This window comes from Solanum pennellii, chromosome 7, assembly GCF_001406875.1.
Source record: "Solanum pennellii chromosome 7, SPENNV200".
Classification (NCBI taxonomy): Eukaryota; Viridiplantae; Streptophyta; class Magnoliopsida; order Solanales; family Solanaceae; genus Solanum; species Solanum pennellii.
The window spans coordinates 56,056,119-56,069,907 of record NC_028643.1 but is presented as its reverse complement, the minus strand read 5'-3'; the positions used below and the strand labels follow the sequence as shown (position 1 = coordinate 56,069,907).

The following is a 13,789-nucleotide window of genomic DNA, read 5'->3' as shown; positions in this document are numbered from 1 at the left end:
TATATATATATATATATATATATATAAGAGATGAAGTGGAAAGATCAAATAAGGCAAACTCAAGTCTCAACATAATAGAAAGAAAATGAAAAGAACAAAAAACTAACATATGAACGTCTATCTATGAAGCCTCTAAAACTGAGATGGATGTTGGGACAAGACCTACAAAATCTGAATGAACTAAAATACTAAAAGCAATAAAAGGGATTTTTCGGAAGTAATGAGGCTCACCAACAACTCTAGAGCTCAACTAAAATCAATGATGTGTTGGATGCTGATCTTGGTTTACATGTATCTGCATGATTAAATGCATGCCAAATGGAATAAGTACATTGAATGTATGAGCATGTGAGAGGAACACTAAACAAGACATAATCTTAAAAGGAACCGAAAGAACAAACTTGGTCTTAGCTAGACTGAACTTATTTCTATTTAAAACATTAATGTAAACGCAATATAAAGGAAAACTTTCAAAACATGAATATCAACTCTGTGTATTGAAAAGTACTATAGTGACTCTGTTTGTATGAAAAGATACAATATGAACTTTGTTCGTATAACCATCACTTTAAGAGCTGACTACTAAGTCCTATACCTTGTCAAAGGTATAAAACCTGACTACTAAGTCGATCCACTAGTCTATGCTAGAAGCATTAAGGAATCGTCTAAAAAGTATGACCCTTTTCTACCCGTGGTGGCTACATGGCTTATGGTGGTTGAGAGTTGTCTTAACTCTCCCCCACATCAATGCTCAATACTACTTCCAAAACGTGATACTAGATCTTATGTTTAAAAACATACTTATTTCTGTGGTTTGAAATAATTGTTGAAACCTTAGCTCAAAGCCTATCTTGGAAATTAACGTTTTCTCTCTTGCTTGATTGTGAAAACATTTACTTCTGACTAAAAATTAGCTTAAAGGCTCTTTGAGATTCTCAGTTTCCTTTCTTTTTAAATTGTGAAAACATTTTAGACTCTATGGGAATACATAGTCTCCATATACTATTTGAAGAAAATGAACTTCAATCTTACTTTTTACTCTTTTCTCAACTCAAAAACTCAAGCCTTTGGAAAGACTTTTGGAAAACTCTATGAACTTCTCTTGACTTGACTCTTAACTTTTCTTGAATTAAATTATCGATTCAAGGTTCATGATCTTATGTTTATGGATGATTTTATGACGTTTAGACCTACCTTAGAGTGTATAAATCAACTTGAAAACCTAGGTACGTTGCTAAGGAACTAGTATAGAAAGAAGTAGGAAAATGTAGAAGAACTAGCATCCCTGGTGCTCTAAGAGACGCGGGGCCCTAGAGGGTAAAATTCAAAGGCTATAGGTTGGGGTGCTCTGGCTGTTGGGCGCCCCAGAGCCCGAGGCCCTGTTTGGGGGCCTCTGAGAGGTGCGACACCCCATCCCCCTCCCCAGAAAATCTTGAAATTTTCTTACTCATTTTTCAACTCTAAACCATCTAAATTCGATTGTTTCTTTCCCCAAACACTTAGAATCCACTATATCACCAACATATGTAAGATTCTACTATAACACCTTATTCCATGAATCAAACTCAAGAAACTTCAATAAGAACCCACAAGAACTTAAACGAATTTCATTGATTATTGCTTTACTAACTGCACAATCTGTATGTATTTACACCAAAGTAAATAATAACACTAAGTTATATTCATTAAATATGTATTTACACCAAAGTAAATAAGAACAATAATAATCATTAAATAGGACAAATGCCTTTTGATTTTTTATTGTTGTTGTTTTTTTTTAAAAAAAAATATCTAATAAATTGTAAGGAGAAAATCTAACGAAAAGAAAAAATATAACTGAGTTGGATTTTTTGTTTTATCTAATTAATAAGGAAATGACAAGTAATAAATAATATTTAAAAAATAAATAAAGACAATGTTGTTAGTTTCGTACTTGAACTTGGTGAGGTTATTCCTTTTTTGAATTATCGACAACCTTATAAACATTTCCTACTTGACTAACTGAATCTTAAAACTAGAGACAGTGCTAAGCGAGGGCTCATAGGTTTGGCCGAACCCAATGACTTTTTCGTAAACTATGTATTTGTATTAAATTAATTAAATAAATATATATGTGTACTAACTTGTGAACTACCTAACAAATTTGATTTATGGGTCGGTGGTAAGAAAGAGAGACTAGTAATGTTTTCCATACTTGTATTATGGATTCGAACTAGGGGTGTGCATCAGTCGGTTCGATTCAGTTCAATTTTATACATCATTGGTTCAATTTATCGGTTTTTGATTTTTAAATATATTTAATCAATAATCAAACCAATATGATGTTTTTTTTATAGGTTTTCAGTTTATTGGCTTTAGTCCTTAACGATTCATTTTTCGTTTTAACCGATAAGAAAGCACTTACAAATTAAATATATGACTATTCTAGTAAATTTGATGCGAAAACACAATAATATAACTTTACAAATTCTTATAAAATAGAAACAATAATAACAAACATGAAAAGAACTATACAAGTGTAATAAAAAGAAAAATTAAGAGGAATAGGGTTCTTGCTTTATATATTAACATTTTTTATAAGAAAAAATTGCTGAAATACATGTATTATGTTTTTCTTATTTCCAATATCCCCTTCTATTTCTAAAAACCTCTAAACTCTCGTATTTCTTTAATGTATCCGAGCTACATATTATGTATTTGATTTATTTTATAATGTATCCAAGCTAGTTTTTAATGTATCCGAGCTACATATTATGTATCCGATTTATGTTATAATGTATCCAAGATACTCTTTAATGTATCAGAGCTATACATTATGCATCCGATTTGTGTTACTTTTTAGGAGATTAATGTAATTACAAACAAAAGAGGGATAGATTGTAATTTCATATTAAAACTATGTGATTCCTGAAATTAATCCTTTTTATAATGTAAATTGTGTACTCAAAGTTATTGTGAAGCATGAATTGAAGGCTAAAGGATAAATATAGTAACTTTTAGGGCTCGTTTGTTGTGAAAAGATTAAAAATATTAGTGATGGGATAAAAAAATTTTATGTTGTTTGATTGCCATGTTTGAGATAATTTTTCTCACTATTTATATCATAGTGATGCAATAAGTTATCCTATATACACGGTGGGATAAGTTATCCCAGGATAGCTAACCAGGATAACTTATCTTGGGATAACTTATTTCCAACTAAAAGTAGTAAATTACTAGTCTTAATGGGTTATCAGTTTATCCAACATTAAAAACCAATACCAAACCGATAACCCAATAATTTATTTGATAAAATTATTAAAAATCATTAATCCAATAACAATAAAGCAATAACACTTTTATTGATTTGATTTATTGATCGATTCGATTTTTGCACACATCTAATTGAAACCCTTATTAATAATCGTTTCACTTTTCTTTTATTACAAAAATTAATATATGTTGTGATAGTTTCCTGTTGTATCATCCCAAATAAATCGCGGAAGTTAGCGGGAAATAATTCTCTGGGGTAGTCTTGTTTGCTGTCAATGTCGACGGTTCCAGAAATAAGGTCACTCTTTGTGTCACTAGCATCTGAACTGAAGTCCATAAGTCCGGCGACCGGAAATGAAGCTCCGAATATGGACCTCACTATCACAAATCTCAACCGTTCGCTTAACCTCTCCGAAACAGTTCCTAGAGTTAGGGTTTTGGACACTGCCCTTTCCGTTATGTGCTTCACATCATCCCAGGTCATATCTCATCACAACAAAAGAAGAAGATAATTATGATTTTTCTTTTTCTCCTCATTTGAGATGTCTCTGCAATTTTGTGATTACCTGTAGGTCTTTAACTATACAATCGAGTACTTGGTGAAGACGATTGCTACAGTGCTATCTTCTTCAATTGAATGCAAGGTTCTTAGAACTGCTGACGGGGAGGTTCTGCAAATTGGTGGATTGATTTCTGGTCAGGATTGTACCAGAATAGTTGAATCTTGTGCTGATGTTCTGCAGAAACTTGGAAGATCTCAACGTAATTGTCTTTTTTCAACTATGCATGTTTTAGGTTTCTGGCGATATTTTCTATTTAAAAGCTGCTTACTTGTGTAGAGAGGATGCTAAATGAAGAAATTTCCTGTAGACCTCTAGATGCAGCGCTTGTACGTTTAGAATGGATAGGTTGATCTAAGATTAAATGGAAGGAAATTGTCGCTAAAGACTTGTAATTTCTTGAATCCATCAAGACTTAGCAAAATATAGGACATAATAGGAGAAAAAGATGTGCGTAGGTGGTACCAATTAGTTGTGATTAAGGTTTAGTCATGTCAGTACGTTTACTTAGGTCCTATGTTCTGTAGGGTCTTTCTTTCATGTCAGAAAGTTGGTTTTCAGGTCAACATAATCTGTAGAAAACATAGAAATACAAAAAAGATGTTAACGAGTTTGTAGAATTTCCATATCTGCTTTCTCGTTGATTGTAGTCTTTGCTAATTATAGTTGAACTTATTTATTGAAATGTTTGGCATGTTATTTGTTATTCCACCAGATCTTTCTCCAATCATCTTGTATGCTGCTGTGAGGGTGGCAGTACTAGCATCAAGAGTTCACTATTCACTGAAATTGCCTCCTATGCTTGACGTAAGATCCATTGATGGAAGACACTGTGCTTTGCTGAAACAGGTACATTGTCAAAAGGAAATTAACATTGAGAGTGGAAAAATTCCGCTAAGGTTGGTTAAAGCAGCTTTTCTATTATTCATGGATTTGTTATTTCTGTATCCTCTATTTGGAACCTACTAGGTTGTTGGCCTACCTTTATTTCTTATATATTGGATCATATTTGGAATTCCATGTCATCCAATTACTGCACTTTTTCTTGTAGTTCTGATTAAACATGCTTAATGTTGCATCATGTCTCTGAGAAGTCTCTGGAGACAAAAGACAGCTTGAACTAAAATTAGAAAAAGAACAGTACTCTTGATTGCCCTTTTTTTTGTTTCCTGGACTGATATGCATATCAATTTTTTATATAAAAAAAATGAGAATAGATTACATTTGGCTTTGAGGCGATATAGTTTAATGTGACAAGAGAAATGACAGTGTTGTTTTCCTGACATAGTAAATGGGAAATGCTATTTTACAAATGCTATCTGTGTCCTTCATGATAAATATGCTAATGAGATTGCATAAACTAATATGTTAATTACATGAATTTTGATCTTGTCAACATGTGCACCCGATTCATATGAGTTGCTTCTCAATTGTTTTGGTGTAAACCATCTAATGAATCACTTTTTCCATAATAGTTTGCTTTGCTCGCAGGTTGCTCTCATGGCAACTAGATCACATGCTTCTGAAGTATGATGTATCGCAAATTTTGCAAGAGGTCATTAAGAGACCTTTCCTTTGTTTAGAAATGGAATTTTGTAAGAGGAAAGAGTGGCGTTCAATTGTCATATGTTTGGTACATTCTCCTGTCATGTTTACTGAGACTAGATCCCTGTTGCATAACTGGTTTCTACTGACGTAAGTCCCCACACCTGTTTTTTTTTCTTCTTTCCTGCTGTTAGTAACCAATAAGGCTTCTGTACTGATAACTCCAGTAATTTCTAAAAGCTTTTTATGCGATATGACTGCATATATATTTTGTACTGCACTACAAATTTTTATCTAATTCATCATTTTCTTCTCAGATTTTTCTATTGAAGGATAACATTATGGCTCTATGTTAATATACTACTTGAAAACTCTAAGAAATTTGAAAGATTGCCCTGTTATTATATCTTTTGGCTTCCTCATTCTTGCACTATTGTTTTGCAGGGGTTTGGCTTCTATTCTAGAGCTTCATGTTAAGCTGGTCTCCCTAGTGCTAGATATTATTTCCAGACCGATGTGGTGGGGCATATCAATGGACATTGGATCAAAACTTCCATTTTCTTATTCTTACTTTCCATGCAAGAAGCAGATTTTGAGGATTTTGACTGGACCTTTGTCCTTGGAATCTTTGGAGTTTCTAGTTGATGAAGTTTGCAAGCCAGTTGAAGCATTTTCAAATAAAGCTGTGAACATTGCCAAAGTAAATCAGAGTTCTATTTGGTAAGTTTTTGTTTAATGACGTTTCACACAATTAGTTTGCACTGTCTGAGTTTATGGCTAATATGGTACTCTCTCTGCTATTTATTTCAGGGCAATTACAGTAACTTTCCCTTCTTGGTTCATTTTCGCTTCTATTTTACTCTTCTCAGAAAAGAGTTTGAGGGACAAGTACAGCTCAGCATGCATATATGGAGAAGGTAATCTTAACAATTCACAGGACGTTAATGCTCCATTGCTTGCTACTGCTGCAAAGTTCATAGCATGGAGTTTGAACCCTACTGGTGGATCCTACTTGGAACTTTTAGTTGATAATCTGACCAAATTTTCCAATATATGGACTATTAGGAAGTTTGGCTCTGATGAAGGCAATGAGACAACTCTTTGTCGTAACAAGGAAGTCAGGGGATCTCTATCCTTTAAGAAGGAAATGGTGAATATCCTGGATTCCAATTGCCAAGCACTTGCTTTCTGGATTAAAGAATTTCAGGACATGTACAATGGGCACTCAAACAAAGTAAATGAAAGCCTTGCTCTAGATAAAGAACGAACACCAGGTGTTAGTGTACAAAAGAACATGTTGTTTAGGAGGATACCAATAGGCATCTTGTTCGGATGCTTGAATCATATAAATGATGCTGAATGTGAACTGCTTTTGCATTATGGTGCAACTGGTACCCTCATGCAATTAACTGGAGCACAACCTGGAATGAAGGATAAGAAATCTAACCATGAACGGCAAAAAGGTTTGATTGCATGGGCTGAGACATACACAGGAAAAGAGGCTACAGCAGGAGCTCGTATTGTCTTTGACATAACTGATGCAAGTGAAAGTATATCAGCTTCTATGTTTGAAACTGAGGAATGTGGACTCAATTTTGTGTGTGACGTGAAACTAAAGGTTGGGAAATATCTAGTCAAGTGTGTGAAAAGGCTACTCCAACTCACACTAGAGAAAAACAGCATACAGCTGAACATGAAGGATCTCTATGACAGAATGATCAGGTGGAGAAATCAAGGGCGCGATGTTTTTCAAAATTATAGGGAATTGGTTGATATAATAGATGCCTGTGCTTCAGCAGCTTTTGAAGACCCTGTACAACAGCAATCAAATGTGCAAAACTGAAAAGGCATGGGCCTTAGGAAGTTGTTTTGGTGGCATGGTTCTGCTTTGTAAAAGTATTTTCCTCAAGTAAGCAATCTTTTTTTTTTTCAAAGTTATGTTGATAGTCCTACATTGTATATAGGTCTTCTGTGCTGATGTCCATTTTTTACTGACATAATGCAAGTTTGTCTACCCATGAAATTCTTATATATCTTACTATTGACAGTTCTCTCTGAATGCCATCACATGTTATCTTTTTGTATTGTCCATAACTGGAGTTTCAAGCTGTCCTATATCTCCTGATCAGAGGGGTACTTAAAATTTGAACGTAACAGGCGCACCCTTATCTTTATTGTGACTAGCAATAAAGTTTGGAAGGAATATCCTTAAAAAACTTATGATTGATAGCAAAGTTCCAAAAAAAGGGGGTTAAAAAATTAGAATGAGGGATTTTTTTCCCATTTGTTCAAGGTTAACGGGGAGACTAAAGATAGGTTTTGAAGTTTCGGGCTTTTGGTGGGAGGGATTTAATCAAAAAGTACGGTTGAAGTGGAGACTAAAGAATTTTTAAAAAGAGTAACAGAACAAATAAAACCATGTGGGCTTATAAATTGTAAAGAAGACTTAATAATTATGCTAGAGATGTGCAAAAGAAAAAAGGTTTAGAAATTAGAATGAGTAAAGAAAGGTTAACAGGGAGACTAAAGAATAGGTTTTGAATTTGGAGCTTTTGGGAAGGAGGGATTTAATCAAAATGTAGGGAGAGAGTGAGGACTAAAGAGGAAAACAGAAGCGAAAAAAATAAATAAAACTATGTGGGTTTAAAATTTGTGAAGAAGCAGGCTTTCCGCTAAAAAATATAGCAAGTGGTGTCATCGAGATATGATCTTGGGGCGCGCACTCGCGAAGAGAGCCCAAGGGTCATTTCGACCAGCTGCCCCAATAACAGATATGTATGGGTGTTGATTTGTAAATGTCTATATGTGATTAGATATGATTCTGTAGGATTTAAATTGCCCTAACAAAATCATATATAATATGCTATTGAATAGGTTAGGATATTAGAATCATTGCTTGATTCTCAAATCTCCAGAATCAAGGTATCTGACTGCTAGTTATTTTATTTTTCTATACTATAGATTTTCATCTCTATGGATGAATAAAATTGTACAATTTTGATACCAAAATTTACATGGTATTAGAGCAAGGTTACTCTTCTAACTAAAACAACAGTGACTGGGCTACGTCCCTCAGCGAAATCAACAGAAGCTGAGAGTTCTATTAACAAAATTCTGACAGAGACAACCATGAGCCGTGGTGTGATTTTTGCAAAAAATACGGGCACACTCGTAATACTTTCTGGAACCGCCAGCTGGAACAAAAAGATTGCAGACAACCATGGCCAGGCCTTTCAATGTACCAACAAAGAACTAAGGCGTCAATCTTCTCTAGGAATGCGACCTTCACTAAGGAATAAGTAGAGCTACTGCACAAATTTCTCCAAGTTCTCCCGCCTCAACTCCAAACTAGTAAATCTGATCCTTCTACTCCGACTTGTTCTTTTTCCCAAACAGGTAATGTTCCATCCATTTTTGTGCGTATAGATTCAACTGGTATAAGTCCTTGGTCATCACATGACATGGAATTTCCATTTTTTCTCAACTTACACTCTAGCAGGAAATAGAAAAATCAAAGTTGCTAATGGTTCCTTCTCAACAATTGCTGGAAAAGGGTTAGGCAACTAACCCCTCTTTTGATCCTTTTTGACGTCCTTCATGTTCCAAAATTGTCTCATAATCTTGTCTATCAACAAATTGACTAAAAACCTTAATTGTCGTGCTATCTTTGACTCTATTTCATGTGTATTTTAGGACAAGGTCTCGAGGAGAACGATTGACAATGCTATAGAGAGTTTGAAGGTCTCTATTTTCTTGAAACCGGGGACAGTTTAGTAAATTTTAATTCAGCTTATTTGAACTCTATTCAAGTTGATAAATAGTCATGTTATGACGATATAGACTTGGTCGTCCTATTTTTAATTATTTGAAACTCTTGTTACCTGTAGTTGTTTATGAATAAAAGTACATCCTCTTTCCGTGTGAATTTTATGAAATGGCTAAACACAGACATTCATCTTTTTCCACCCAAAAATACCATGCCACAAAACCCGTTAAGTTAATCCATAACGATGTTTGGATTTCGGTATAGTGTATTTGTTCATGTTCATGATCACAATAGGAGTCAACTTGATCCACGTGATAAAATGTGTTTTTGTTGGCTATGCCCTTAATCAAAAGGGATACAAGTGTTATGACCCCATTACTAGGAAGGTTATTGTCACAATGGATTTCACCTTTTTTGAATCTCAATTAGTTTTTGGAACTCATCTTCAGGGAAGAAACGATTCAATGGATAGTAAGGATTCTAGAAACCTCACATATGAGAAACAAAAGGATCTAGGTTTTATTATGATAGATACGGGAGATGGTACTTTTGGTAATAACAACCTTGATAAGGTAAGAGATCCCAACTTACATAATGAAAATAAGGAAATTGAGACAATAGAACCTTTTCTCATACAATTAATGACAAGGATAGGGAACAAACAAAGGAATTACAGGTTTACATGAGAAGAAACTAGAATCAAGAAAAAGAGACTAAGGACGCTCATTAGAACCAATTGTCCACTCCACAAGATCTTTTACTAATATACAAGGTAATTCTCCGAAACCTAATTCTGATTTGCCCCTTGTTATTCTAGACATTGATCTTCCAATTGCTAAACGTAAAGTGATAAGAAAAATCACAAACCATCCATGGCAAATTTTGTGTCATATAGAAACTTGTCTCCTTCCTATATAGCTTTTCTTTTTCAATTTTTCGGAATGGAGATACCCAAAAATGTGTCGGGATGCTTTAAATGTTCCTAAATGGAAAGAGGCAATTCTAGTGGAGATGAATGCTCCAAAGAGAAACGAGACCTGGGAAATGGTGTAACTACCATGTGGAAAGAAAATAGTGGGCTGGAAATGGATGTTACCATCAAATTTAAATTAGGTGGGTCCTTGGAGAGGTATAAAGCTTGTTTGGTAGCAAAAGGTTTCACTCAGACCTATGAGATTGACTATCTTGAGATTTTCGCTCCAGTTGCCAAGTTGAATTCTATCAAGGTTCTTCTGACCATTGTTGCCTATTTTGATTGGCCCCTTCAACAACTAGACGTGAAAAATGCATTCTTTAACGAAAAATTTGAAAAAGTCTACATGGGTCATCCTCTGAGTTTTGATGGAAGGCATGAAACTAGAGTGTGACAGCTAAAGAAATCTCTCTATAGGCTCAAACAATTTCCTAGAGCTTGGTTTGAGAGGTTTACTCAGTTTGTAAAAAAACAAGGATACACTTAAGGGCAATAGATCATACCTTGTTCATTCAACACTCTCTTGAAGGAAAGAAAACTATCTTGATAGTGTATGTTGATGATTCTTACTTGTAGGAGATGACTTGCTTGAAATGAACACTTTAAAAAAACAATTAGCCTCAAAAATTTGAGATCAAAGATTTATGTAGTAGATCTTATAAAAGAGACATGCATGAGTGGTTGTCGTCCAGTTGAAACACCTACTGATCTGAATAGAAAATTCGGAAATGAAGAAGGAAATTCAATTGACCAAAGTCAATATAAGAGACTAGTGGAAAAGTTGATCTACTTATCACACACTCAACCTGATATAGCTTTTGCTATAAGCTTACTGAGTTAATTTATGCACTCTCCGAAGGAAGAGAACCAAGAAGCGGTGTACATGATCTGAAAAGTTCACTAGGGAAAGGATTGCCTTTCAGAATTGTCAAGATAGAGTCACTGAAAGCTTTACAGATGTAGATGTAGATTGGGCAGGTTCTACTATTGATAGGAGGTCTACATCAAGATATTGTACTTTTATCTAGGGAAATCTCATGACTTGGAGTAAAAATCAGAATGTTGTAGCCTGTAGCAGCGCTGAAGTTGAATGCCTATCTATGGCCCATGGAGAAATCTTGTAAGCAAGTTAGGCATGAAAGATATTTACATGCCAACTTGAGGGGGAGTGTTGATCTGTAAATATCTAAGTGTGGTTAGATATGATTTTGTAGGATTTAAATTGATCTATCAAAATCATATTTGATATGCTATTGAATAGGTTAGGATATTAGAATATTCACAAATCTCTATGTGATTGCTAGCTAGTTTATTTTTCTATACTATGAATTTGCATCTTTATGGATGAATAAATTGTAGAATTTTGGTACCAAAACTTTCTTTTAAATCTATGATAGTTATGCAAGGTATATACACATATATACAAAAAAAATTCTGAGATGAATGGTGCACGTGGACCCCCTCCTAATAGGGTAGGTCCGCCTCTGTTTTGGGAGTAAATAATTTTTTAAGATTAAAGGAACCCGCCTCTTCCTGAAAAACAATAGATGTTGACCAACTTGAGACATAAATGATCTTTACGATATGAAATTGATATTGGCATCCATCTTAATGAATCAAGTGAACGTGTAGGACTTAAATAATAAGGCAAACACAAAAGGATGCAAAGCTATAGAAATAAGCTAACCTATTGACACAGTTGTGGACAATAAAGTTATTACAAAGAAAAATGGAAGTTAGCTCCCTTACAACTCGCGTCATTTCACAAGAAGCTTTACTCCTCTCCCGACCTGGTTTCAGCCATTCGGTGGTGGACAGTGACCTACAAATTGGTTGTGTATGGATACTTAAAGTCATAGTGACATATGGTATGCAAGATGCTGTACAACTTGTTCAATCGATAATGGACAACTTTTGTGGAACTTATGAAATTAAAGCTTGCGGCGAAGCAAGGATTATTACAAAGCTATGCCCTCTGTAATCCGAGTACCTGTAATAAAATGAGACGTTGCTCCATTAGTTTCCTATATAAATCTTGTCACTTTCAGCTGCACATAGCTTCCACATCTAGTTTCTTAGAGGTATTTGGACATGGATCCACTCCAAAGACCTCAGGCACTACATTTAGTGAACAAGATTGTTGTCCAATGCAGTTCTGCAGTATCCCATATTAAATTTAAGAGGAAGTACAAATAAACGGGTTAATGACACTTTCAGATTAGCCAATGATGATAAATGAATGAGATCAATACAATGTTAAACTCATGCTTTTTAGGAACAAACTAAAATACAGAAGTTTGGGTGACCATCAGAAAATAGCAGCCATCAGTCTGCCGGAAAACCTTTAATCCTTGGTTTAAATGAAGTCTAGATACTTGTAAGTTATAATGCGAATAGGAATGGACAATACCTTTTCAAATGCATCATTGGACTTATTAGCATGGCAGCTACCTTTGTAATAGTTTCCACAAGTTCCATGTGGTAATCCGTAACTTGCGAACTGTATGTCTGAGATTTTCAGCTCATCTGAGCACTGTAAGTGAGCTTTTAGTTGCAAACTATTAGATTTCCCTGGAGTTGCCATCTGCCAACTTTTAAGATTTGGTTGGCCTTCAACAATATCAACACAAACTCTGGTTGTTGATCGTCTAGCCAAAGGAATTCCTTCTGGCTCACCTCCCCATTCTTCAAATATTACCAACAGATTCCCTCTTGGTTTCAGCCATGGTCGCGGGACATGATACCTGAAATTAATAGTTAAATAATTATAGTTGTATTTTCTTTCAAACAAGAAGCTAAAGTTATATTATCATATTTTTCATCAAAAGTTATAGTATCATATTTCTTCAAGCTTCTTGTGTTTCCCTTTTCTTCCCTTAGCACCTTGTTTGAAATACGATTGTGTTAGGGTATATTTGACTTTTAAGCAGTATATCTTAAGGAACAAGAGACACAAAATGTCTCTCTCATCTCTTTCTGGTTGACTTTTGCTCTTTATAGGGTGAGATAGTCATGTGAAACTTTCCCCCAAAATTTGGACTACTACACGAAATAAAAAAGAGAAAATTGCCATAAAGGCTGGACTTTAGGAAATCCCTTAGACCCTTACCCATCTTTGAGAAGGCATCTCGCAGTTGGTCTGACACTGTCTCACTGTAGAGTCCTGCATAATTGCATTCACCACAGTCGCCGCTTGCTATGTATCCAGGCCAGTGGCGACCTATGCCTTCGCCATTTATCCATATTTGACCTTTTCCCATACTTCCCATAGCCAAAGCTAGTGGGTCATTTCCTTCAGGTGCATCAAATGTAGCCTGGAAAAGGTATTTGTGCTACAGCATGATTTTGAGGATGAAAACATGTAAAAGTCTTCTTCTTTTTTATGTTACCAGGACCCTGTATTACAGGATGTTTGCACCAGTGATAATCTTACCTTGTACCAAGTGAAGGGCTGCTTTTGAGCCAGCAACAAATCCTTGACCCATTTAACAGAGGAACTCCCACTTAAAGTGGGAAGACTTAACATTTCACCGTTCATACCAACCTGCAAAAATAGAAAATCACTAGGTTTTATTGATATTGAGTGACAAAAATCTTGTCCTCATGGTTCCTTTTTTTATTTTGTTTTAAAAATGTTCCAGGAAATAATCCTGGAAGTGTTGTATACCAAATATGAAACACATGCCGGGGGGG

General features: G+C 35.0%; 1 protein-coding gene and 1 pseudogene across 7 annotated transcripts; one reads left to right on the top strand and one right to left on the bottom strand.

The window, feature by feature from the left end:
- The first annotated feature begins 3,452 nt into the window (after positions 1 to 3,452).
- LOC107026489 lies at positions 3,453 to 9,218 on the top strand. Of its 7 annotated transcripts, none has more exons than XR_001457577.2 (9): positions 3,453 to 3,731; positions 3,825 to 4,014; positions 4,528 to 4,711; positions 5,304 to 5,507; positions 5,802 to 6,077; positions 6,168 to 7,266; positions 8,479 to 8,753; positions 8,857 to 8,911; positions 9,051 to 9,218. XR_001457577.2 is itself a non-coding variant. In XM_015227469.2 (6 exons), the coding sequence occupies exons 1-6, from the start codon at positions 3,528 to 3,530 to the stop codon at positions 7,198 to 7,200; spliced, it is 2,091 nt and encodes a 696-aa protein (XP_015082955.1). In that variant the 5' UTR covers positions 3,453 to 3,527; the 3' UTR covers positions 7,201 to 7,416. The 7 variants fall into 7 exon arrangements, 1 of the variants encoding a protein (XP_015082955.1); XR_001457578.2 differs by having other exon boundaries at positions 8,854 to 8,911; XR_003579500.1 differs by having other exon boundaries at positions 8,434 to 8,753.
- Positions 9,219 to 12,092: 2,874 nt separating this feature from the next.
- LOC107025087 overlaps positions 12,093 to 13,789 on the bottom strand; it is a 5,663-nt pseudogene continuing 3,966 nt past the window's right edge.

Coding starts and splice junctions, on each gene's coding strand:
- LOC107026489 (XM_015227469.2), top strand. CDS start 3,528: ATGTCGACGGTTCCAGAAATAAGGTCACTCTTTGTGTCACTAGCATCT. Junction 4,015..4,527: donor GAAACTTGGAAGATCTCAAC/GTAATTGTCTTT, acceptor TTATTCCACCAG/ATCTTTCTCCAATCATCTTG. Junction 5,508..5,801: donor CATAACTGGTTTCTACTGAC/GTAAGTCCCCAC, acceptor ATTGTTTTGCAG/GGGTTTGGCTTCTATTCTAG.